Here is a 24,887-nt window from a genome sequence, read left to right on the forward strand (position 1 = left end):
AAACAGAGGAGGGATAGGAGTCACAGTTGTATGTATTGTGCGGGTTCATATAGAGATACGGGAGCGGGAGGAGGGGGAAAGTACGATCTTATTCTATCATGATCATCCTATGTCCACGCGTTTCTTGACTTATTGCCAAACAGTGTGTGATTGCATGTAGCGGGAGGAAAGGACACGTGCGGATCTCGCAGATGTCCGAATTCAAAGTGGAGGTGAACCAACCAACCTCTCGTAATGACATCAACAAATAGCCCTTCCTTCTTGATTCGATATCATCAGCACTGTTCATAGCAGCCAGCGAGCATTCCGGCCTCGTGCTTCGTTGAGACTGTGGTATGCGATGCGTCTGCTAACACTCGCGTGAGTGACATCTGCGCTAAAACGGATACCCTATAAGTTCTCGCTAATCACATGTGGTTTACCAGTTTCCCTATACTTCTCGGCTCGAGCCACGTCCTCTCCACACCGACACAACGACCCTTCGCAGCGACAGCTGCTTACGAGCAAGATCGTCCTCACCTCATAGGACCGAATGACTCAAGAAAACTCGATGATGAAGCTATCATAGATTGGGTTCCCGCTCCGCCGCAGGGGATGAAGCTTTACCCTCTTCATATTTCTGGAAAGGAGGACGAGAGGGTGAATCTCATGTTCTTTGCAGACGGATGTGAGTGACGCTGCTGGTCCATCGAGCATCTCTACCTTCTCTGTTTTGCCGCATGCTGGCCTCTGGTCCCTGGCTTAGTTAATAACTTGAAGCTGACTATGTTCTTCATATCTGTATTTGAGCGGGTGTAGATACGTTCGACGAGGAAGCTAAATTCGTTCATGACGCTACGAAGCTCAAGGATGATATCGTCTCTCCAAAAGGGGCAATGTTCCACGTCGCTCATCTACTCAATATCTGGGCGACGTTCGTTCCTTCAAATATCGTACGTTAAACGCCACCCCTCAATCCTTCACATATTTAGCGCCTCTACCCGCTTGCCTTCTGGTTCCGCTGTCGGAGCCTGATCACGTCCCGGTACGTTGCTAGCGATTTTGAGTGCTCATATGCCACTAGTCAGGAATAGGTACACAATCCACCTCACTACCGGGCGCAGCGTTCGGGCTCTATAGACCCGGAGCAGAACTGAGAGGGGTATACGTGGAACGTAAGCGGAAAGCAAGAGCTGCTTGCACTTATTTCAGAGAAGAGAGTGATGAAGGGGGTTGTGATCAGCCTATCTTGCTAGGTGAGTCAGACTGCTCCTATCTTCCCTTTCTTGGTGTTTTCAAGGTACAACGCGGAAGGTAGTTGACTGGACAAATCGCAGGCAACGATCCGCTCTATGGTGGACTCGGGGGAGAGTTCACGTAAGCCTTCATGTCTTGTCGACCGCCCCACTCTGTCACAAAAAGTCATTTGATCATAGCTGATAGTCGCATTGTATTTAGCGTCATAACCGCTTCAAAGTTGAATGGACCTCTGGTACTGCGACACGAGCTGGGACATAGCTTGATACCCGTCGGAGAGGAGTATGAAGGTGGTGAGTGGTCTTCACATACAGCTTAGGCAACGTATAGCAAGAAACGTCAGGGAAAGAGAAGAGCTCGGCTGAACGACTTTCTTTCGTGTTGTAGGTTTCGCTTATTTTGGTGCAAATTCAGATACCATCGATCGTGTGAACGATCTGAAGTGGAAAGACTTTCTCACAAATTCGGACGAAGTCAGGGTGGAAGATGCCAAAGTACCATTACAATTTTACCCGTGAGCCACAGTTGACCTCTGTCCACTTCCACCTAAGAGATCGACTTCTGATGGCAATACAAATCCTGACTAGATGGCATGATCTCGATAACTCATCATACGTCATTTCATTCAACTCTACCAACACCTCAAAGGGACAATATCCAACGGCTCTACTACGAGCCTCACTCTCCTCCATCCCGTTCGCTTCGCACATATCTATAACTCTCAATGGCAATTCATTAGATCTCTCGGATGGATTCCCATCAGCGTGGAAGGGATCGAAAGATCGTCGTTGGCTCGAGGTCCCGCTTGAACGAGGTCTGAGCGAGGGAGAGAGCACAGTGAAGGTGGAATTGACCAAGAAGGGCAGGAAGGAAGTAGCGGGTCAAGGAGGAAAGATGATCACAAGTCTGGAGATTGTAGAATACGGTGGTGAAGGACGGTAAGTCAGAGGTTTGGTGGGGTGCACACGTGCGTAGCAGGACAGGGCTAACGAGCTCGAGATCAGGTTTAACCAAACCGAGGGATTTGTGGGTGCTTTCCCAACCTATGCGATGGATGGCAGTGTCACCTTACGACCCGTGAGTCATCTCAGCTCTCTCTTCTAGCGACCACTTTCGTCCTTCTACATACGAGGCATTGCTAATGTGGAGCGACAGACGAACGAAGCCTGCTTAATGAGGAAGGTCAATCATCCGAGTAAGCTGTCCTCTCGACGATCCCGCACTACTGACTGTCGCTCTTGTCAAATGCATGTCAAGTGATCTCCTAATCGCTAATATCACCTTTGCTGTACCAGCTTTCTGTCCAGTTTGCGCCCACGCACTGAAGACGAGTCTCGAGGGGAGAATCGTGAAAAAGCGGGGAGGCCTGTAACGCAATGCGTTCTCCTAGGTAGTAAAGGAGGTACATTTATGTGACGTCTTGCATCTACCACATGAATCACTTGCACTGACATTATGTGTCACACCTGCTGGTAAAGGATGTGCACTGATGCGCCATGTCATAAATGACGGGTAAGGACGAGACTTGGTGCGACATGTCGTATAATAATAAAGGATGTACATTGCGCAACACGTCGCATAACAGGTAATACAAGTACGTCTATACGACATGACGCATATACCATAAACCATATGAGGAAATGCAGGGATGCGACGTGTAGCATAATTCATTATAAAGGTAATGAACCAACGCGACATGTCGCATATATTGAACGCTTCGTTCGTGAAAAGGACCAGGTTAGATCATTAGGTCATGAGGTGATGATGATATCTGCTCGTCAATGGAAAGTATTGGGTGAGGTAGTCGTTCTTGTTCAACTGTTAGCTATCTATACCAGTCTGCTCGATTTGCCGTTCGTCTCACATTCTCTTCTCATCAGTACACATCATTCTGCAGAGCGTACAATCTATCCGTTCAATACCACACCTAACACTGTCAACAAGCACTGTTACCATTATCATCATGTCAGGATCATCTAGCGCAACTAAGGATGGCTCCGGTAAGTCATGATAATTCGAGCAAAGCTCTTGCTAGAGTGTCCTTGCGCTTTCCACTCACCGTTCACTAACATTCATGCTCATAACAGAAATTCGGTCCCTTACACGGGACGACCGAGTGCACTCGGACTCGTACCTCAGCTGTGAGTACTAGCGAACATCGTTTTCATCGTATCTTCCGACCAGAGTGTTGTGCTGACGAATTTTGCTTTTGCTTCTCTCCCTAAGCCCGCGACCAGGTTTCGGACGGAGAGATCGGTACGTTAGGCGCTAGATCACTCATGCGTCTAATTGGCTAACGATTCGTCGTGTCCTGCGCTTGCGCTCTGTTCGATTTGATAACAGAAAGCCTTGTCAGTCGCTTCAAGGCAGTGAAGCAGAGCGTGGGGGACAATCGTGGTAACTTGTCAGAAACGGAGAAGAAGCACATCACTACCGTCCTCACTAACATCACTACCGTCCCTGATAGCCCTGATAGCGCAAACAAACTTCGCTCGCGCACCCGGAGCGTCTACACGTCCACCTTGAAGCTCGTCGCAGACCTGGAAAGGAGATGCGATTCTCGCACTTAGGCCAGAGTGTGCGGGTTTTCTATGACACGCGAGGAGGTCCGGGAGACGTTGTTGTGGATACGATTTTCAGTAGTGGATGCCGATTGTGCTATAAAGAAGGGATGTCAGTCAGAGTGTTAGTGTTACTTCCCTGTACATAGAATCAGCGAGATGAAGTCACGAGAAAGTCTTGTTAGCCAGTCTGTCGCAGGACTGGCGGACACACCAGCAGCTTTTCCATGATACCGATATTGATACTGTTATAATATCGTCCCTCTCATAATCGAATAAAACGCCACCCAAACTGGCGGCTTACAGCCCAAGCCTGTTTTCTATAAAGATACTGACCTAGTTCCCATCAGATTTCCAATCCGCTTCGACTTGTTGCAGTTGGCTGAACGCATCTTGGAACTCGGGCGTGTTCGCGATCGCTTCTTCAGAGTGCAAGGCGTTCTATAGCGGGTATTGGCGATTACAAGGGAGGGACACAAGCTGTCAGTCAACTTTACTCCTTCCTCATCCAACTGGGTGCTTCCTCGATGTCTGTATGAAAAGGGTGATACTCACGACGAGATCTTCCAGCTCCTGGAATGCCTGTTCTAATTGTTTTCTCGTACGAGGTACCATCATTTCAGAGTCTTTGAGTACTCGTTCCTAAGTACATCAAACCCGTCAAAATCCGATCAGCGGATGTCCCGCAGAAGCAAACATGAAGACTATGTTGACTTACCGCAGCTCTGATATCAGCACCATCTTTACCTTCATCTTTCAGCTTCTGCACCACTTCCTTCTGATCCACCACCTCTTTCTCGTATGACGATTCTTCTCTGTGTAATCTGTTCAGAAAAGGGTATCAGTCCAGGATTTGTCGGATAACGAAATTCAAGCGATGTGAACGCGGACGTCGCACCGATCTCGATCAAGCTGGGGAGCTGAACTCACCTCTTCACCACACCAGTCTTGATCTTGAGCTGTCTTATTGTCTGCGCTGTAGAGTCTGACATGTTGATCGGGTTGATGGTTGTGGTTTAGGGAGGAATGAGGAAGTGGGGATTAAGAAGTAAGTGGAAGAATGAATGTGGAGGTCGTGGCGCGTTTGCGGCTGCTGGACGAGATTCAGGAACCAATAATAACCATGATTTGACCACGTGACTTTAATTAGGTGCCGTTCACCCTTAAATACAACACAAGCTAACTCGTTCGCGGACTTGGGATACTCGGACGTTGATTGTCTCTAACATGCAACCAACCCAGCGATTCACAACGGTGTAGGCGAACGGCGAAGACCTGTGGCAGAAGAGGACGAGTCGACAACCTCTAAGACGAGACGATTGCTGCGTTGCCGATACGCGATTGGACGGTCTGCCTTGGCGCTTTGTTTTGATTCCAGTTTACGGCACGAAATATCAAGAATACGACGAGACAGAAACGCTCAAAGGATAATAACGACGGTCCACCCCCTGCCTTGTCTTAGGTTCTTGACCATCTATCGAATCACCCCACGCCCCTTTATGAACTTCCAGTGCAGCCACCACCAATAACAATATGACATCTCCTACCGCGAAAGCTTATCCTCCTACTCGAATACCCATCCGTCGCTATCTCTCCTCACCCCAACTTCTCCTCCGTCCTTCAATCCGATTAAAAACGACCCTTTACTCACTCACCATCGCCATCACCGTCCTTGTCATCCTTGCACTGAACGTCGCAACAGCTCCTACCCCTTCCGCTGCTGGATCCGTAAATGACGTCGTGAACACTTCCCCGTCACACGATACGCCCGCCGATTCGGGAGAAGGGAAGAATGTCGCTCAGGGCAAAGATGCCCATTTGGTAGAAGGTGATATACAGAGGAGTTTCGAAGAACCTGATTTCGCATTGTTGAGTGGTAAACAACCGAGTGAGATTGGATGTGATGTACCCTTGGAAGGGGAGGATAAAGGGGTTTTGATCTTTCTGGGTATTTTCTCAGCAGCAGATAAAAGGGATAGAAGGGATTTGTGAGTCGACCGTCAACATCAACGTCAACCAATAGTGAATGAATTGAAAAGCAAGGGTCACTGATGTTTTCCTCACTCTATGCATAGATATCGACGTGTTATCATCCCCGATTTCCCATCAGATCTAGTCACCGTCAAATTCATCCTTGGCACACCAGCATATCCCGAACAAACTGATCCCGAAAAAGGTCAAAAGACAAAAGAGAGATCAAGAATGATAAAGTCGGTTCAGAAGGAGATGTCAGAGTTTGGTGATATGGTCATGTTACCGGTGAGTTCCGTATAAAGTTGTCATCGTGTCTCAGAGAGAAATTGTGCACGTGTTCGGCAGCTGATTATCCGTCTTGCAGATGATTGATAATATCGATCTCGGCAAGACGCACAAGTACTTCAAATGGGTTGCTCATGAATACGAAGGAGCTGGTAGACTGAAAGGCAGACCGAGATTTGTGATGTAAGCTTGGCACTGTCCTCTCAATCTGCGAATGTCTTGCTGATATCGGATTTCCATGTCTTACAGGAAAGCGGACGACGATGTGAGTTTGAATGAGGATGTCATGATGACGACAATGAGCTGACGAGCAATCCAGACTATCCTTGTCATGCCAAACGTCATCTCCGCTTTCAAAGATCTCGATTGCGCACAAAATGTGTATTGGGGAACATCGGCGGGGAGATCACATTACTTTGGAGACTATTTCCGAGGTCTTGCATATGCTATGAGTTGGCCATTGGTACGTTCAGTCTTACTCTCAAGAATTTGTGCCGGTCTGTTTACTACAGCGTATATGGTAGTGAGGAATCGCGGCTGACATAATAGTCTTCTCTCACAGGTGTCATGGATAGGCAACGCCGACATGCCACTCTCACATATCACCAAGATTGAAGATGCTCGAACGGGTCAATGGTTACGACATCTGGATCCCATAACAGATCCCATCAAACGGATAGATATGGGTTGGACTATGGGCGATTGGAATCAGTTGAACGTCTCTACGGCCACAGTCGCGTTACGTGAGTGACAATATCTTGGTCACACTCCCTGTCCCCTCTTTATGGGTTTCTCCCGATCTCTCTCGCAGTAAACTTTGTACTGACGTCAGAGTGACTTTCGCTTCCACAGATTGGTGTAAGCTCGACGAATGGGTGATGGAACAACATGCTCGATTACTACAAATATGGGCAGACGAAGATAGACCTTATACGCACGAACATGGTGTTCCGCCCAAGATCAGTATCGCGAATGGGAGATTGACGCCAGAACAAGCGGAGAAAGAACATCAACGGCAGAAGGAGTTGGGTTGGGATGTGCAAGGGAATATAGATTAGAAGTGGGGTATTTGATCATGAGAAAGGGAGTAATCAAAGCTGAATTGGGAGCTCTGTTGATTGGAAGCAGATCGAGGGGTGGATGTTCGAGATTAGATTAGAAGTGAAGTTTTGCTAGCTGTTTTACTATTTTATTGAATAATGGGATCATTTGCAGAGGACCTTCCACCTCAAGTCATACCGCAACAATAACTCAAAAACACCTCGCTCGCTCGACCAGTAGTAGATCCGCAATAGCGCCTTGCTCATATCGTACAACATTCATAGTCACACTCTAGTAGTTTCCTTCCCCATCTGATCCGATCTCGTAGATAGATTACAGAGGTTTGGAAGGTAATTGGGTAGGGAGGATACCGAATCTGTCCAAGACAAGACGAATCCGATCAGCTTAGTCCCTTGATTGAAAATAGGAGATAGCTCACCGCTTCTTGATGGTCACTCGGTGTCGGGAGAACTTGTCATCGGGTGAGAATCGGGCTGAAGAGACAGCAGAATGTCAGCTTCGGACCAGGTATTCAAGAGCCCAGGAGCAAGGCAAGGGGTGGTGAGGACGAGGTAGTGGCGTTGCGCGAGATTGAAATGTATAGGGTGATGTACGCAGAGATGAGTTGAGTGAGTACATACCGGGATGAGCAGATTTGGTAGGTTTGCCAGCTGTTGTCACTTTCTATAATCATCAAAAGATACTATCAGTAACCCATCCTTCTGTGTGTAATGCGTCGTCTCGATGTTGCTCACTTTGAGGGTGTAGAGTCTGTAAAGGATACAGAGAGTCAGCTCAACCTCTGAGTATATAAGAATGCCACACGGAGAAGATATGCGAAGTGCACAGTAAAATGCAAAGCGAATGAGGAATGAGGAGAGGACGGGTGATTAACAGACACTTACCGGTTACCCTTCTCGTCGATAGTGTACATCAAATGCATCTTGTCCTGTCCTTTTTACTTTCTTCGTTGGATTCAGCTGCAAGGGTGTTGGCAACGATTGGATTGTCGTTGGTCGAGTAGTGTGTGTTGTACGTTGAGGGTATTAACTGACAGTAGTCAAAGAGATATCTCAAGTGAAGATGGAATTTGCAGAAATCTCAAAACGAGAGCGGGATCAAATTACTTCGAGCAACAAAAGATTTGATAATCCTTTTGCGTAATGCCACGTAATGAAAACCTTCGAGAGTCCACCACGCTGAGAACGAACGCTAATGATTGCCGGGTAAAGTAGAAAGAAAGTGAAAGGATAAATAACTTATGGCCACTTGGGCCTACCTGGATGAGACTACCGCGCTTCGACCTGATGCCCGACCGACTAGGATGGGCTATCACAACGGGTGACTTACTTGTTTGCACCGAGGTGCACGCGGAGCCGAGTGAGGTATGTGAGAAGGGGGTCCGTGTGAGACTTTCCCGTCTTCAGTAGGGCCTTTGAACTAGCGGAGATCTGCAGTCTTGACACCGACTCACATGATACCAGCATGGAAGACAAATAATGGAGACTCTGCGCTCACTCAGCTGGGATTTGCTGTTGAGATCGAGATTCTTACACTTACGTCTGGCTACTGACCATGGCGAAGCAACAACAAGTCGTACCGGCTCACTTACCGACCATCAACAGATACCGGGTCCTGAATACTATGCATGAACGGGGTGACTGCTGATATTGTGCACACCTTAATCAACATGGTACTCTGCGAGCAATTACACCTCTTGACCTCCTTTCCAATTCACACAGGCGTGACAACGCTTACTTGACCGCTTTTGGAAAGTGTACCGCAGTACTGACGCAGATCTCAGCACGGATCCCCAAAGGTATGTAACGGTGTGTTTGTGTGGCACTAAAATGGGTGGAAAGGAGGTCTAGTTAGCATGGCGCGCTCGGACCCCCCGGGAAAAAACTGTCCAACAAGGGCAAGAGCAGAGGCACGGCATTGTAGTCAGTCGTGTGCATGGGAAGGGCGAGAGTGGTCACTCGGCTCACAGTGTAGGTGACAAGTGATTGACACAAGTCGACTCATCTTTTTCTCCTCTCTCTCTCTCTCTCTTTCCTCGTCATTTTCATTCTTTCGTCACCTTCCTCCGCTTTCTTAATCCCTTCAGTCTCTTATCGCAGTGATCAGAGACAAACTCTCCTCTTCTTCTCTCCTCACCAAGGAGATCGACTAAGTGAACCAACTTCACCGCTTTGCTTCTCATCCTACTTTCCTTCATATCATAGTCTGATCTCACCTTATCAAGATGTCCGATCAAGGACCTCCTCCCTCGGTCGCCACGATCACTCAAGGTCATCCACCGCCTCCGTCGAGGCCGAAGGCTCAAGTCACACAAGTCACAAGGTACTCGCAGCCCACCACTCCTCAGAATGTTCAAAATAATTATCGACACCCACAAGTCCACTCACAACGGTTTCCAAGTCCCCTCGCTGATCAGCAATATCAACAAGACCAGCACTATCGTCAGCAACCCGATCGAGCTCACGCTCGTCCTCCCCCATCTGCTTCTGCTTCGGTGGAAGGGACCAGTTGGGCAGATATACAAAGTGATGACAGCGTGAGTGGAGAAAAGGTCCGTGCTTCATCTACCACCGTAATGGAGATACAAGCTGACGTCAGCCTATATAGACACCGCAACCTTATGCCGGTCATGAAGGTGAAGGTGAAGGTGGAACTGGAGATGAGATGGTGAGTTTCAGCCTTTACTACAGTATCTTCGTCAACAAAGTCTCTAAGCGCTATTCACTGTCTCTCACTGTCTGTCTGACTCTGTAACGTGGCTGACCACACCCTCAGATCACGCCACACCCGAACGGCCAAGTCACTTCGCAAGAAGGCACTAACGACGACCAAGATGACGACGGCGGTTGGGCCAGTGGCTATGACACTTTGGCACAAGTTCATAACGTCCGAAAGGTGAGTTTCGTGCGGGATTCAAAAGTAGGGTTCAACTGACGTTGGCGACTTCCTGCAGGCCCATCTTCAACGATCTGCGACCTTGGTGTCCTATCCTCAAGACAGACACCGAGTCACCCCCCTTGCCGTCCACCACGATATCAGCAGTACCGCGGTATCACCTCCGAGTTCCAAACCGAATCGTGACCAAGTCAATGATTCGTCTGACAGTCCTTCGCGACTCAAATACACTGCAGCTTCCGGTGTCAACACTCGTTTCATCAAGGAATCGTTGTCTGCCTATCTGGCCACCCATCATTCCGCGCGAAATGACTCGAAAGACGTCACCACCAATGCCGAGACTCGAGAAGTACCCCAACCAACGCCTGTGCATGGAAATAGTGCCCTCACTCCAGTCCCTCGCGGATTCTCCCATCCTCCACGAGGCGTCAGCAGAGGTGTTAACCAGATTGAGGTCGATCCTTCCAGGCGTTGGGGACAGTCACTTCAACCGGAAGACTACGGGAAGTTTGACGACGCTGCTAGTCAATCAGCTCCTCCTCTACCTCCGCCACCTCAGCCGATACTGCCCACCGCAGCCGCCAGTCTGACTCGCTGGGACCAGATTCCAAGTCCTCCAAATCAGATCGACTGGGACAAGCAGGCGCAGCTACAGAAATGGGCGAGTGCGATTCCACCGGCTGCACCTCAGGTCCCACCAACTCCTACTCCTATTCCTGACGCTGCTCCCATGGAAGGCGAACTCTCGAGACGTAACAGCGTGGCTGAAGCTCCCAAAGCTCAAGTTGTATACTATTCAGCAGAAGATGAGGAGCACACGCCTTCTCTGCCCCACTCACATCACTCTGGTGACGATAAGGCGTTCGCGGATTTCGGCAACCCAGTGGTAATGCCTAAGAAGGATCCACTATCCAAGCCCCCAACGATTCTCTCCGTCGACAGAGCCGATGATGCTTCCGAACTGCAGAGCCCTGTCATTCCGCAAGTGACTGGCAATACTTGGGGTAGGGGACACGGTAAAACTGGTGATAGAGACAAATATGTCAAAGGAAAATATTGGTGGCGACGAGCTCCGCATCCAATGTACAGCCCTGTATTTGCGGCACAGCGACTTCTGGTTGAGTGAGTCATTGTCACATCAGCGTGCTTTCACTCATACTGAGCTGACTGCCGTCTAGATTCCCGTTTCCCGTTAGGACCGACCAAGTAAGAGACCTTCTTAGGCTGCATTTTTCCAAATGGGGTAGTGTTCGGGCTACGTAAGTGGAAGTTATCCGTTATACTGGGAAATGCTGATACTTCCGTAGCTTTCACTATGAGGTGAATGGTGATCAATGCGAAAAAGGTTTTGTCGTCTTCGATGTAAGTATCCATCGAATTGAATCGATGCGTTCTTTTGACTTACTTCTCGATCATTTGTTAGGATCCCGAGAGCGCAAAACGATGCCTCGCCGATCCAGAGAGACACAAGTGTTTGTTCCGCTCCGCTTCCAGGGTTGCACCTACCGAGATGAGCTTGGTCATCAAACGATCCGAGGCAGTCAACCTGGGTCGCACCATCTACATCCGAATCATGGGATCCAGGGCCGATGATCGAGCCCGTTCAGCTTCACCGTCTCGTAACGACAGACATCACGCCGAGGAGACAGCTACAATCGACGGTGCAAGAGACCAGATGCCCCGTCAGAGGACTGTCCTTCCCCCCTCTGTGTGTGTCGATGCTGTTGCTTTCATGCCGAGGAACACCACAAGAGTACTTTGGGGTGCTAGACTTCGTCCGGCGGGAATTCCTATCGATCGTTTCTGGTCTCGAACGAACGAGCAAACTGGACGAGCTGCCAGACTGATCACCGAGATTGATCTCAAGCGAAGGATTTCGGAACGCGAGGTCAGTTCGACATTCCCTTTCCAAAAGCATTGTTGAGATCCTAACGATGTCTCAGTTCGTACCCAAGCTATGCGATCTCCTTGCGGAGATATGCAATATCTATCCACCGACGACCAAAGGACAGGGCTGGCTCGTGGCAGTTGGTGGTCCACAGGACGCAAAGCACCTCATGAACGTAGGTTCAGCCTACTTGCATAATGTTGAAGGCTTGTATACTGACATATCTACAGGAGTTGTCCAAAGTTCCAGGTTTCCTTGTTCGCTGGGCGGACGAAGGAGACGAGCATTACCCAATCGATGGGCCCGACCCATACCCAGAAAGCTCTCTTGATCAGACTTCGCCCGTGACTCGAGTTCAGCAGGAGCTTCAGGGTGATTTTGGGCGACATGCTAGTCACCAAAGGGAGTTCGAAAATGTTAACGATCATCAAGAAGCACTCGGAGACCCTGCTAAGTCGCTGTCCCATCCCAAGCCCGTTGCGCTTCAGCTCTCGATCCCACCGCCCGATCACCGACAAATCACGCCACCTCCCGCTCAGCAGATGAAGACTCCAGAGACTGGAACAGTTCCTCCGATCGCGCTACCGGACAACAGCGTGAACATCGTAGACGTGGAGACCAGCCCCAATCACCCTCATCTCCGTCGAGCTGTGGTTCACACCTATCGGGGACGAGTCCTTACCGAGGATCTGACTTCGGATGAGCCAAGGTATATTGACGAGAGAGCAATCTTTGTCGGCCGCTTAAACAAAGAGTTGGAAACCCAATTGACTCTCTTGCGCCGGTTTGAGAGGTATGGGATTGTTGTAAGTCGGATCCTCTTCCAATCGCACTATCAAATCATGACTGACAACGATCGCAGAATGCGGTCGAGTATAACTCCAGGTCAACGCATAACACCTACACATCTGCAAGGGTTCTGTTCCAAGAAAGGGCGGCGGCCGAGAGAGCCATCCATTACGAAGTGAGAGGACTCTTCTATTCTCTACTATAGGGATAGGTGCTGATGATTGTAGCACGGCGCCGAATCCTTTGGGTCTTTGATCAAGGTGGAGGTCAGAAAGGTACTGCCTCACGATATTTCTGTGAGTCGTGCCGAAGAGCAGACAAGACAGCCAGCTAATGAAAATTATGCAGACCAAAGAAATGTATGTCGATGACCTTGGGAGAGCCATCAGTCCCTCGATGGTATCCCAGTACAGCCCTAAGTTTGCACCGTGCGACATCCCACCAATCAACTTACCACCTCGACCGCTTGGGGCCTTTCCGACTCAGCAGCCTGCATACCCGAGCGTGCAACTTGTTTACGGCTACCCTATCCCACCAATGTATGGGTATTCTCAACCAGCGCCGCAGTTCCCACACCCTCCGCCTCCTGCATCTATCCCCATCCCCGGACCGCAACAGATGCCAGCTCCACAAGCACCGTTCATGGGCGGTCCAACTGCAACTAACATCCCCTTCCCTGTGAGTTGAGCCACCTTCGACGTTTCTACTCCTGGCTGATTTGTGGTGTAGGTTCTGTGTGCGTCATGGGGAATCGGGTACTTGCCGGCAGGAGCTGCTCCCATGTTCCCCTCTTTCGTTCAGCAACCTCAGCAACCTTTCGGTAACCCTTCCCCTCCACACACTCCAGGTCATGCCGCCGGACCACAACAGCATGGTTTCGAAAGCGCACCAGTAGTACCCCAAGACATACCTCCCCCTAGCCCTCCTTCCCAACCTGGAAGTCTGGGGAGTAAGAGCACTCGATCATCGTTGGCGCCGGTCGGCTACAAGCAGGAAGGCGGGATGATGAAGGTCGTGTATGATGCTGAGCAACTCAAGCAATACTGTCAAGAGAACGGCATCAACCCACCCAAGAACGAAATTCAGGAAAAGGGAATTGGTGATTTGAATGACGAGAAAGTGACATTGCTTCCTATCTCTACCGGTGGGCACGTGCCCACCCTCGAACGTCCAGCGTCAGTCGCAACGTCTGGTCATCGAAACTCGACTCATGGTGAGCTCGGCCATAGGCGAAGCACGAGTGAGAGGTCTATCCCTAGTGCTCGACCACAACCTGCCAGTCGACCTGTCTCCAAAGTAAGGACCGTTCCAATTCCTATACCTTTCAGCCCTACACCTCGGGAGACGAACACCCTTTCAGCGACTTGTCCAGCTGTTAGCGTTCTCGCGCACTCCCATGATCATCCTCCTTATTACCCACAGCCGCACCCACACCAAGTTCGACAACCTCACCGCCAGCATCACCAGAACGCTGGGTCCTTTACTCTAGATGGTCGTCCGCCGTACGACGAAAGGGGAAGACATCATCATATCCAACAAGGGAGTTTCGACTACCCGCAAGGATTTGGTCAACCCGTTGAGAGAACGCGTCACGCGATGCGACAACCTCGAGCAAGACAAGTTGGTCCTGATCATGGTGGGGTGCAGTGATGAGACGAATCGCAGAACGAGAGAAAAGAAGGGATGTGTTGTGAACAGTTGAGAAGTGAAGTTGACGATGTTTGTGAACATGAGATCGAGATCCCTTTCTCCCTTTCCGTCGTCGAAGTTGTATATATTTCTCAAGGCGTGTATAATATAATCCATCTGTATATAGCGCAAAGAGGTCGAGGGTCGAATAAAGTACTAATAGACCATGTGAATAGCTAGTCAGTATAATGATGAAGAGAATGTGAGCACTGGCATGAACCGTCGCGGGCGGCCAATAGCCGGATAAGCTTCAGCTTCGATCCATTCGCCGGGACACATTCCAATCCCTCGATCAGACTTTTATCCCTCCTTCGATATTTGTCACTATCAACCAACTCATATCCTCAAGATTGATCCTCTTAGACTTTCATTCACACGAACAATCATCGAACAGGAGACCAAGTGACAATGTGCAAACGAGTTGAATGTCCTAATGACGGTAAACCCACCTGGTGGGGATGTGGTGAGTTGCGCTTTGACAACCTCACGACGACCTCGTGGTTGTGTCAAGGATAAGGACTGTCACTGACAAACGTAACGTTGTCTGATCTCAGGCAAACATATTGAGATTGTACGTATCGTATCGTATTCCCCTCTCTTCCCATTCCCATTCCCATCCTCTAAAATTGAGGCCTCACGAAAGCGCGCTATCACCTGCCGTTGTCAAACATGACCTGACTGATGCTGATGCTGATTCGATACGACTCACTACAGGCTCTGGCGGGGGTACCTCCTCAAGAACGATGCGAATGCGAGCACGTCCCATCGACTATACCAGGTATGCTCGAAGTCAAGAAGAAGGAGTAATTTGGAGGGAGTATCACATCAAGTGATGTCGGACGGATGACAGAGGGATAGATCATAATCGATTCATGAGATCGAGTCTGGGTGAGTGACACTTCCACACCCACACAAGACGGTTTTTGCCTTCTTTTTCCCTATCTCCATATGAAACTAAGCGTCAACTTGTTGATTGTATGGTCTTTCTTTCCTCTTTTCGCGCTGTGCTGAGCTGTGCTGATTGGATCCCCCCTTTCCTCGATGGCTATAGGTTGTTGTACCGAGTACGTTCCACAGACCACAAACTAGCGAAGGACGTGTTGGACAACGACCATCCGATCCTGATTGGGTGACGATGCAATGCATGGTGTACGAGGAATAATCCGACTCTATCAATCTAAAGTTCTATCGTCTACTTTCTACTTTCTACCGCAGACTAATACACCTAAATCCCATAATCGTTCTTTCCCCTCACCCCCCGATTCAACTACCAACCCATCTGCCAACGTATTTCCCGTCGAAGGGGGTCTGATCATTCCCTCCTCACCTGTCCCTCCTCCCATATCCGCTGATGATTCACCAGGTATCAAAATCGATATTGGCTTTTCTTCCCCTCCCTTATTGTCATGATCGTTCTTGACATCCACTTCAATCTCCGTCTTGATGGATGATGAAGAGGACGCTCGTCTTTTCTCACATTCCGACTCCATCTTTTCGTCCTCCCCAGGAGCATGATCAGCGACGTCGCCAGACTCGTCTTTGGCGTCTTTCTCAGCGTCGACTAGTCTTTTGTTCCTCCTTCGTTCAGCTTCGAGTTCAGGTGAATCTTTTCGGAATGTCACTTCCTACCAAGTCAAACGGCCAAAGGCGACAACACATCAGCGACATTCCGTACATTGGTCGCTTCAATACCATCAGTGGTTGTTGATGACTCACCCTCATCATTAACGCGGTGATCACACATAACGCCGCGACAGCTGTGAAACATACGAAACACATTCGTAACCCGGCAGCATAAGCTCCTCTAACGAGATACAGATCTGATGGAGACAGCTCGTGAAGGTGTGATAACGCTGATTTGAGTAACATCTCTCGTGTTGCGTCGGTCAAGGGAAGAGCGCCCAGATGCGACGAAACGACATTGTTGTATATCGCATTGGCGACTGGTCATGATAGATCAGTTTCTGACTTGTTGAATTGGTTGAGGGAAAGTGCTGTAGAACATGTTTGTACTCACTGGCAAGTCCGAAAGCACCGCCCATGGTACGGAAGAAGTTTCGAGCCGCAGTTACGACAGCTCGATCAGGTGCGGGAGTCGTAGCGAGCGCAGCGACCAGAGCTACAAAAGTCAACGAATGGCGTGGTCAGCGCTCGACAGTTTCCTGAACTGTAAATCACGGATGACCGAAACTTCAACTCACTGGACTGCAGACTGAATCCTACACCGATGGAGCTGATCTCAAGGAATCCAAGGACCATACCCATATTGGATTTCTGCGTCCAGATAATCTGCAATCCGACACCTATCGTCCAGAGCAGAGCCCCGAGGACCTATCGTTGTGTAGCCAATATCTTTGATCAGTAAACGCTGATACACTCTCGTGCAGGCAGTGCTGCACTCACAATGACGCGCTTGTAATGGTTAGTCTTGCTAATATATATCCCGGAACTGATACCCCATCCAGCTTGAGGGAAAGTGTATGCAAGGACGAATGCACCGGAAACGAGAGAAGAGTATCCCTTGACGTATTGGAAAAACATGGGGATGTAGAAGATGTTCTAGGAGATGTGAAGCTTTTACGTCAATCTGCGAACTCTCCAACTAGAGGCGATCACTCACTCCGTAGTAAACCATTCCGATGAAGAAGCTCTGTACCATCACAGCCGACGTGGTACGGTCTTCAAACATCCTAACTGCGTACATTCATTCCGTGTCAGCCTTGTACTTTGGGTTGCTCACCAGATGCTCGGGGAAGCTTGAACTTACGAGGCAAAATAGGCAAAGCAGCCCATTTCCACTGACAAAACCCGAATGCTACAAAACACCCTACCCCAACCACGATCATAACGATGACCGTCGCGCTCTTCCATTCAAACGTCGACCCTCCTCCTGAAATAGGAACGAGCAACAAGACTGTGCCCGCTGCAGAGAGGAAGATGCCGAGATAATCGATTTGTTTGATTTTAGTCATCATAGATCCCTGGACTGGTTTTAGCGGAAGGATGAGGTGGTCGAGTATGATGACGACGATACCGAGGAAGGTGGTCGTCCGGAAGACCCATCGCCATTGTCCTGCTGAAGCGAGACCACCGCCAATGAATGGGCCCTGGTGTGAAGTATAGCGTAAGCTCGGATAAAAGGTCATCAGAATCAAGGATGAATGTCTAGCGGGCGAGAAGAACTCACAATTGCATTGCCCATAGCAGTGGCGGCACTGACTAGTCCTTGATATTTCCCTCTTTCTTTCAACGGAACGATGTCCGACACCTACACGGTTCAAATCGTACAGCTCCTGTCAGCATATCCAGCATGCACTCCATCCAGATTGAATCAGAGCGGCACCTGATATAAGGTCTGGTCACGCGACACTCACAATGACCATTGCGATACCATTGACACCTCCTCCACCTGCACCTGATATCGCACGAAAGACGTAGAGCTGTATGGGTGTTTGCGCGAACGAACATAGCAGGTTCCCAACGGCCAGGAAGAAGACAGCAATTTGAAGCATGTATTTTCGACCGAATATGTCTGATAATCTACCATAGACCAATTGGAATGCGCAACTATGAGTGTGATCCAGACCTGTTGGTTAGCAAACATACACGTTGGAAACATGACAGAGACACGTGCAATGAGGCTACGTGATACCCACTTGGCTACGAAGAAGGCTGTCCCGACCCATGATATCGTGTCTGATCCTCCTAGATTTGTGCCAATCTCAGGAGCTGCTGTCGACACAGCCGTCTGATCGATGAACGAGACTATAAGAGCGATACCTTTTGACACCGTAAGAAGAGTCAGTCAAGACATATCGGTATGCAATTGTGTACTTACCTATACCGAAATATGTCCATAGGATCTTCTTCAATGGCATACGACTCGATTGATCCTGTATCGAGATTTCCTTTTTCAACTTTGGCATCGTGTTTGTCATGTTATCGTTGACATTATGCTTTTCATCGGATTGTTGATCCTTGTCTTCGTTCTCTGTTGCAAGATGTGTCGTAGTAGTTGTAGTCGTCGCCATTAACGAAGGTGTTGAATCGAATCTTGTCGACGTGGTCGACGGCGTCACCCCCTCCTCTTGGATTTGATGTTGCCGTTGCATTCGTACGGTGTAAGCCGAAACTTCAGTGACGGCGAGCGAGCTTGTTATAAATAGCCGTGAGAATATCCATTTAGCTTGAACAACTCATGTTCGCGTCTGTGGCCTTGGTTACAGATTTGCGATCAATGTCGTGTAGCGAGAGAGAAAGATGCGACGTGGATCTAGATCAGTGTCCTTGTAGCCATCTTTACATGTCCTTAATATCATAGAGGTATATACGCCAACTTGGTCGCAATCTGTGGGTTCGAGGTAATCGCTCGGTGATCACTTCCGGATTTACAACAAAGATAATCTCGACGACTCGGAACATGCCTTCCGGATCCTGACGTGGATATTGTTGATTTCTGATACACCGTGCTTCCGTTGGCTTTGCTTTCTGTTTCGCTCCACGTGGCTTGTTTGTTTTCAGTCGCGTACCCGAGAGTTGGAGGTGTTTCAACAATAAACCACAATTATAGCAGGCTCATCGGTCCTGCATCATCAGTTCACGTTATACACATCTTGTTCAACTTCACATACAAAACCGACACGGCCGTATGTAGTCGCGGCTTAGTCGAGATCTTGCACCGTCCACGACTTCCCCACCATTACGCTCATTCCATAAATCGTCCTCAACACGACCGGAGCCCGCATCAGATACCCTTGCGCACGGATCGACGGAGCAACGGCATCAGAACGCTCTCCGTATCTACCTGGCTTACTCGGCTACATTTCATCTTGCACCTCATTACATTTGACAGCCATCTACTATCGAATTCCGACACCCATTCCTAGCCAACCACCCAGCATGCACGATGGCCGCCGCAGTCGCTTTGTCAAACTACCAGCTGGGCGACATACTCGGTCGAGGAGCTTCCGGGTCCGTCTACCGAGCTCTCAACTTCCTCACCGGCGAGACGGTAGCGATCAAGTCGATCTCACTTCTCTCCCTCCCACCTTCCTCTCTCCCTGATATCATGTCAGAGATCGATCTGCTGAAAAACCTCAATCATCCGAATATCGTCAAATATAAGGGTTTCGCAAGAGACAAGGAGAACCTCTTCATCGTTCTAGAGTATTGTGAGAATGGATCTCTACAAACGATCTTGAAGAAGTTTGGCAAATTCCCAGAAAGTCTGGTCGCGGTCTATATCAGTCAGGTGTTGGAGGGATTGATATATCTACACGAACAAGGTGTCATACATCGAGATATAAAAGGTGCCAATATCCTCACCAACAAAGATGGGAGTGTCAAACTTGCCGATTTCGGCGTATCGTCTCGATCCACCCAACCGGCTCTAGGAACGGAGAGTAACGACAACGAGGTGGTAGGGTCACCATATTGGATGGCTCCAGAGGTGATTGAGCAAAGTGGAGCTAGTACGGCGAGCGATATCTGGAGCGTAGGATGTGTGGTTGTGGAACTGCTGGAAGGGAAACCACCGTATGGTGATTTGGCTCCAATGCAAGCGCTATGGAGGATTGTACAGGACGAATCAATGAGAATACCAGAGGGTGCCAGTCCAGTGAGCGACTTCTGTTCGGCGATTTGGAACACTTACTGATCGACACATCGTTCGCAGATCGTCAAAGACTTCCTTTACCACTGCTTTCAGAAAGATCCCAATCTCCGAGTCACCGCGAAGAAACTCCTTCGTCATCCCTGGATGCTTTCTGTTCGAAAGGCTACCGAACCTCCGTCCGCCCCTCCTCAGCCAAAACCCACACCAGACAGTAGATCTCAGTCCGTGCGCATACCTTCGGGAGGCAAGGAGGACAACTCATTAGGAGGACAAAAAGTTGGAAGTGGGACGGTGAGGGCGAAGAAGCCCATGACGGTCTACGACGAGGCTGTTCAACGGGTACAACAATGGAACGAGGCATTGAACGGTAAGCAATCGAAGCTGAAAGTATTCTACTTGCTTTGTCTCGTGAGCTAATATGCCGAGGTAATCTAGCACCCAAAGCTCTCGCCACGACGCGTCATCTTCCCCTTCCTCAGCCACGAAAGCAATCTACCACACACATTCGACAGCGCGGCGAATCCAATGGACCACTGGGTCTTCTAGCCCTACCTTCTCGATCATCAGCGGATTCCCTAAATGGCCAGATGGCTCCTCCTGGTGTGATTGGGATCGCAAGCGGCGATCAGCCGGGATTATTGCAGAAGAATTACCATGTTAGCGATGTCCTTAGTAGAGCAAAGGAGAGCGAAAGCCAAGGTGAAAGTTGGGACGACGATTTCGCCGCCGACATCACGCTCTCGAAACTTGGTCGTGAGTCTCGCACCATGCACTCGGAACAGTTCGCTGATCAGGCTTAGTAGATCGTCGAGAGGACTCAGCGGCAAGCGAGGATTTCAATCAGAAAACCGTCCGACCTATCAGATCACCAGCAATGGGTACAATCAACTTGCCACAACCGACTGCGGACATGACTGCAAGGTCAATATCTGCGAGTCACGTAGAAGATTACTCAGATATGGCGTTTGGAGAGTCAGAGATAGGTCTCGAAGCGAAGCTCGCAAACTTGAAGGTACGTTTAATGTCCTAGAACCCGCAAGGTTCATTCTGCTATTCTGAATGCGGCAATTGATAAGAATTGTGTTACTTCAGCTGCGAAGTCATGGACGACGAGGACTTATGCACCCAGACGATATACGCAAAGTGCCACTATCGCCTCTTCCAAAGTCAAGAGAAGCCTCAGCAAAACCGTTACGATCCCTCTCAACACCCTCAAGAGCGCCCCCGCCCATCACCCCTCTTCAACCACACTCTTCCCCTACGTTACCTCTTCCGCACAGTCCCAAACCGCCAGCCAGATCTCCACCTTCGTCGAGGCAGAATTCGATGCGGGACAAGGCTGCAAGCAAGTTGGAGAGTCAACCGGAGCTTCATAAATACACAGAGAACGAGGACGAAGACTACGAGGATATCTTCGAAGGTCATCAAGCCCAAGCCAGTGGTGAGTGTCTGAAGCTCGGTTGCTTCCTCCTCTGTCTCAGTGGGTTGTGACTAATCCGTGGTTTTCCTATTAGGATCCAAGACAGGCGCGGTACCGTCGCTCCAGCTCACACGTCGTGCCAACACCTCTTGGCAAGGGTCGGACGGCGAAGATGATGCGGCCGACCCATTCGCAGAGATCGAAGATGACTTTGATACAGAAGATCTGGAAGCTAACCTCCTGCGAGATAAGCGAGCGACCTTGTTCGCCACTGTGAATAAGCTTATTGATCGACTTGGAGTCGGCACACCGTCAGAGATCCTCAGAGCGAGCTGCGATGAGCTGGTGAGTGATGCATTTCAGGAAATTGCGACGTGTTGCCAGAGTCGAAGGTTGACAAAGCAACGTTGCTTTAGCTCGCTCTACTCGAGAACACACCGGAGATGGGAGTTGAATCGCAATTTGTTGCACAGCACGGGATGATAGCGTATGTGACTAATGGGACAGCGAGACATAAACATGACTGATGTGGGGCGTCGTCATAGCATATTGGAGGTCTTAGAGTCAAGACTCAGCCGTGATGTAGCAGTGCGGTTGCTCAAGCTGGTCAATATGGTATGTCTACGACCAATGATCGTTCAAGCAAGCTCATAGTACTGCTGTAGATCGTTATTAGCGATGTCGAGATGCTTGAATCCTTTTGCCTCATCGGCGGTATTCCTGTTATCATTGTGAGTGGAGTTAAGATAGAGCATGAGAGGTGAACCGAGTCGTGCTGATTAGTCGTCAGCCTTATACGTCGAAGAGGCACTCGTTGGAGACTAGGCTGGAGGCGTCAACTTTCATCCAGCAACTTACGAGGTCCCCCTTGACACTTCAGATGTTTATCTCGTACGTCCAACCTGTCTTCTCACCCTCGGCCCAAGGCACATCTACTGACCGTCCTGCAGGTGTCGAGGTTTACGTATCCTCGTTGAACTCCTTGACGAAGATTATACAGTTAACAAGACCCTCATCCTCTCCTCGCTCGAGGGCATCAATTCGGTCTTCGACCTCCAGTCCCCTACGCCGCGTAACGACTTCTGCCGAATGTTTGTTCGTGAGGGTATACTGGATCCGCTCTCGACAGCCTTATTGGCGATACTGAAAGATGAAGAGATTGAAGGTGAAGAAGAAGCAGCGAGAGCGATCGGGGTATTGTTGTTGTTCTGTCAGGTCGCCCAAGCGGATGGGAGAGTAAAAGAAGCGTTTGCAAGCAGGACCATTATGATCCGTGAGTGTTTTCCGACAAATCTGACTGCCAACAAAGCGCGGGCTATTCAGTACATAAGGGGTGGAAGGGCGAAAGACAGCAGCTGATCATCACTTCTTTGTCCTTTCGACAGGTTTGCTCAAAGCTTGCGAAGTCTTGCCGAGGAAACTCCTCGTCACTGCCATCAAGGCAATCAAACATCTTTCAACCTCTCCACAGCTCATCGAGGTGTTGCAGAACTCCAATGCAATGGAGATATTGGTGGGACTTCTGGGGAAGAGTATCAAAGGCAGTCACAGTAATGTGAGTATACCACCGAGTGCCCAGCTCGGAGTGGACCTCCCACCTCAGTCAACCGACAAAGCCATAACTGTGACTTACCGCTTCTCATATTCAGGAGATCTGCTCTCACATCTTTCAAACGATCTATAGTATGACCCGGCTCTCCAAATCTCGACAAGAAGAAGCTGCTTCAAGCGGTATCATCCCGCTGTTGAAGAGAGTTATACAAAACAAATCACCGCTCAAGCAGTTTGCGTTGCCGATCTTGTGCGACTTGGCCAATTCTGGAAAAGGAAGCAGGAGACTGTTGTGGCAAAACGACGGTATGAAATGTGAGTGAAGGGGCGTAAAGAGAACGACTTTACTATTGGGAAGCAGGTTTGGCTGACATGATCCCGTGGTAGTATACCTCGATCTGCTAGAAGATCCATATTGGCGAGTTAGTGCTCTTGATGCGATCTTGGCCTGGTAAGTGGGGTTGTTGCGCTGATCGTCCTCGACCGAACGCTCATGCTTACCGCTATACTACATGCAGGGTGCAAGATGAAACGGCAAGGGTCGAAGATGTGCTTCTTGAGCAATCAGCATCGGACAGCTTAGTTCGATGTTTCGTGCAAGCTTCGGGCGTGTCATTTGAAGGCATCTTGGATCCGTAAGTCGAACGTGACCCCTTCGCCCTTCCTTCTCTCAATATTCACACAGAATCAAATCACTGACGTTCCTGCCTCACACAGCTTCCTCAAGATTCTCCGTCTCTCCACCTCACTCACCTCTTCCCTCTCCCACCCGCCCTTCTTCCACAGATTATCTGACACCCTCGACCGTTCCACCAAAGCAGTGATCAAGCTCAACCTCCTCCGACTCACCAAAGTCGTATGTGAGACACACCCCGATCGCGAGAGTTTAGTAGCGCGATTCGGTCTCGTAGAGATTGTGGAAAGGCTGAGTCGACAAGATGGTGCGGTCTTGGTGAGGGAATTGGCGAAGGAGGTTTTGCCGGGTCTGTTGTTTGGTGTAGGGTCAGAAGATCCGGCCGCAGCGGTGGCGGCGGTCGCAGATTCGCAAGTGCGCAAGCGAGGAGCAGGACGCGATGAGGAGCTGGGAGAGAAAGATAGTATGACAAGAGGAGGATTGAGAAGAGCTTTGTCAGAGAATCTGGTGGTCCTTTCGGAGACTCAAGAACGATCGCGAGACAGTGCGAGCACCAGCGCCGGCACCAGAACAACAGCAACAGCATCTTCAAGGGTCCCAGGTACAACGCGAGGTGCGTTGCTGTCGTCCTCGACATCGCACGATTCGAGCAATTCGGACTGTACTCTCGCGAGGTCGAATGACAAAGCACCGCCGTCAACACATCGATCGAGCGGCAACATTTCACGCTCAAGTGGAGCAGGTACGGCGATAGGCCTGGAATCGAAACGTGTATCTGGGGCTTTACCATCTGCCATCCTCACTCCTGTGCGAGAGAAAGAGAGACCAAAACACAAACGACAAATATCACGAAGTCAACTGAGGTAAGTCTACCCAGATCGCATACTAGCAGATAGAGATAGAGGTATACACACATGCTGAGCCGTAGCTGACCTTTTTTTTCTTTTCGGCGATTGGTAGGGAAGTAAAGTGGCAGACTGATGAGAATGGGAGTGTTGTGAAGAGCAGAACACCAGCTAGGTTGGCGGGATATACTGTGGAATAGAAAGTGTGTGGGAAATATTTGGGTCATGGAGAAGTATGTGGTTACATTTAGCATTGAACAATATCAGCATCAAGTTTTATCATTTCATATTCCCTGCATGGTATATATATATTTTGTTTCCCCTCAACTCAGACAATGACCAAGTAGAAACGCCTTAAAAAGCGACGCTGTGCCGTGATCCCGATGGTCCTGGTCCATTATCGTGATTCTACTTATCACCTTTCGCTCAATCACGGTTCGTCAC

General features: G+C 49.5%; 6 protein-coding genes across 6 annotated transcripts; 4 read left to right on the forward strand and 2 right to left on the reverse strand.

Moving 5' to 3' along the window:
- Window positions 1–340: 340 nt before the first annotated feature.
- Window positions 341–2,608, forward strand: CI109_102795 (uncharacterized protein; the record flags this gene model as incomplete). The annotated part of the gene is made up of 11 exons (XM_065967199.1): window positions 341–360; window positions 426–667; window positions 799–932; window positions 1,064–1,235; window positions 1,317–1,356; window positions 1,438–1,529; window positions 1,624–1,750; window positions 1,824–2,174; window positions 2,241–2,313; window positions 2,392–2,431; window positions 2,532–2,608. 11 exons carry the CDS (start codon window positions 341–343, stop codon window positions 2,606–2,608), a joined length of 1,368 nt encoding a protein of 455 aa, XP_065823271.1.
- A 1,525-nt stretch (window positions 2,609–4,133) lies between these two features.
- On the reverse strand, window positions 4,134–4,789 carry CI109_102796 (uncharacterized protein; the record flags this gene model as incomplete). The annotated part of the gene is made up of 4 exons (XM_032006027.1): window positions 4,134–4,238; window positions 4,353–4,439; window positions 4,516–4,621; window positions 4,728–4,789. The coding sequence occupies 4 exons, from the start codon at window positions 4,787–4,789 to the stop codon at window positions 4,134–4,136; spliced, it is 360 nt and encodes a 119-aa protein (XP_031859608.1).
- Window positions 4,790–5,330: 541 nt separating this feature from the next.
- Window positions 5,331–7,114, forward strand: CI109_102797 (uncharacterized protein; the record flags this gene model as incomplete). Its single annotated transcript, XM_032006026.1, has 7 exons — window positions 5,331–5,785; window positions 5,873–6,056; window positions 6,136–6,239; window positions 6,306–6,321; window positions 6,376–6,519; window positions 6,619–6,799; window positions 6,909–7,114. The coding sequence occupies 7 exons, from the start codon at window positions 5,331–5,333 to the stop codon at window positions 7,112–7,114; spliced, it is 1,290 nt and encodes a 429-aa protein (XP_031859607.1).
- Window positions 7,115–9,342: 2,228 nt separating this feature from the next.
- CI109_102798 (uncharacterized protein) lies at window positions 9,343–14,340 on the forward strand (the record flags this gene model as incomplete). The annotated part of the gene is made up of 13 exons (XM_065967200.1): window positions 9,343–9,654; window positions 9,726–9,785; window positions 9,894–10,013; window positions 10,072–11,135; window positions 11,192–11,272; window positions 11,321–11,375; window positions 11,437–11,901; window positions 11,957–12,076; window positions 12,132–12,707; window positions 12,764–12,865; window positions 12,918–12,986; window positions 13,039–13,368; window positions 13,420–14,340. 13 exons carry the CDS (start codon window positions 9,343–9,345, stop codon window positions 14,338–14,340), a joined length of 4,275 nt encoding a protein of 1,424 aa, XP_065823272.1.
- A 1,238-nt stretch (window positions 14,341–15,578) lies between these two features.
- Window positions 15,579–18,257, reverse strand: CI109_102799 (uncharacterized protein; the record flags this gene model as incomplete). The annotated part of the gene is made up of 11 exons (XM_032006022.2): window positions 15,579–16,004; window positions 16,096–16,322; window positions 16,397–16,498; window positions 16,581–16,710; window positions 16,783–16,938; window positions 17,000–17,073; window positions 17,147–17,486; window positions 17,567–17,647; window positions 17,754–17,946; window positions 18,036–18,159; window positions 18,218–18,257. The coding sequence occupies 11 exons, from the start codon at window positions 18,255–18,257 to the stop codon at window positions 15,579–15,581; spliced, it is 1,893 nt and encodes a 630-aa protein (XP_031859603.2).
- A 1,028-nt stretch (window positions 18,258–19,285) lies between these two features.
- On the forward strand, window positions 19,286–24,643 carry CI109_102800 (uncharacterized protein; the record flags this gene model as incomplete). The annotated part of the gene is made up of 17 exons (XM_032006021.1): window positions 19,286–19,996; window positions 20,054–20,360; window positions 20,429–20,746; window positions 20,797–21,005; window positions 21,086–21,434; window positions 21,508–21,758; window positions 21,830–21,900; window positions 21,959–22,028; window positions 22,079–22,144; window positions 22,204–22,304; window positions 22,364–22,686; window positions 22,799–22,968; window positions 23,063–23,279; window positions 23,352–23,415; window positions 23,483–23,599; window positions 23,682–24,461; window positions 24,559–24,643. 17 exons carry the CDS (start codon window positions 19,286–19,288, stop codon window positions 24,641–24,643), a joined length of 4,209 nt encoding a protein of 1,402 aa, XP_031859602.1.
- Window positions 24,644–24,887: the final 244 nt, after the last annotated feature.

Source organism: Kwoniella shandongensis, chromosome 5 (assembly GCF_008629635.2).
Source record: "Kwoniella shandongensis chromosome 5, complete sequence".
Lineage (NCBI taxonomy): Eukaryota > Fungi > Basidiomycota > Tremellomycetes > Tremellales > Cryptococcaceae > Kwoniella > Kwoniella shandongensis.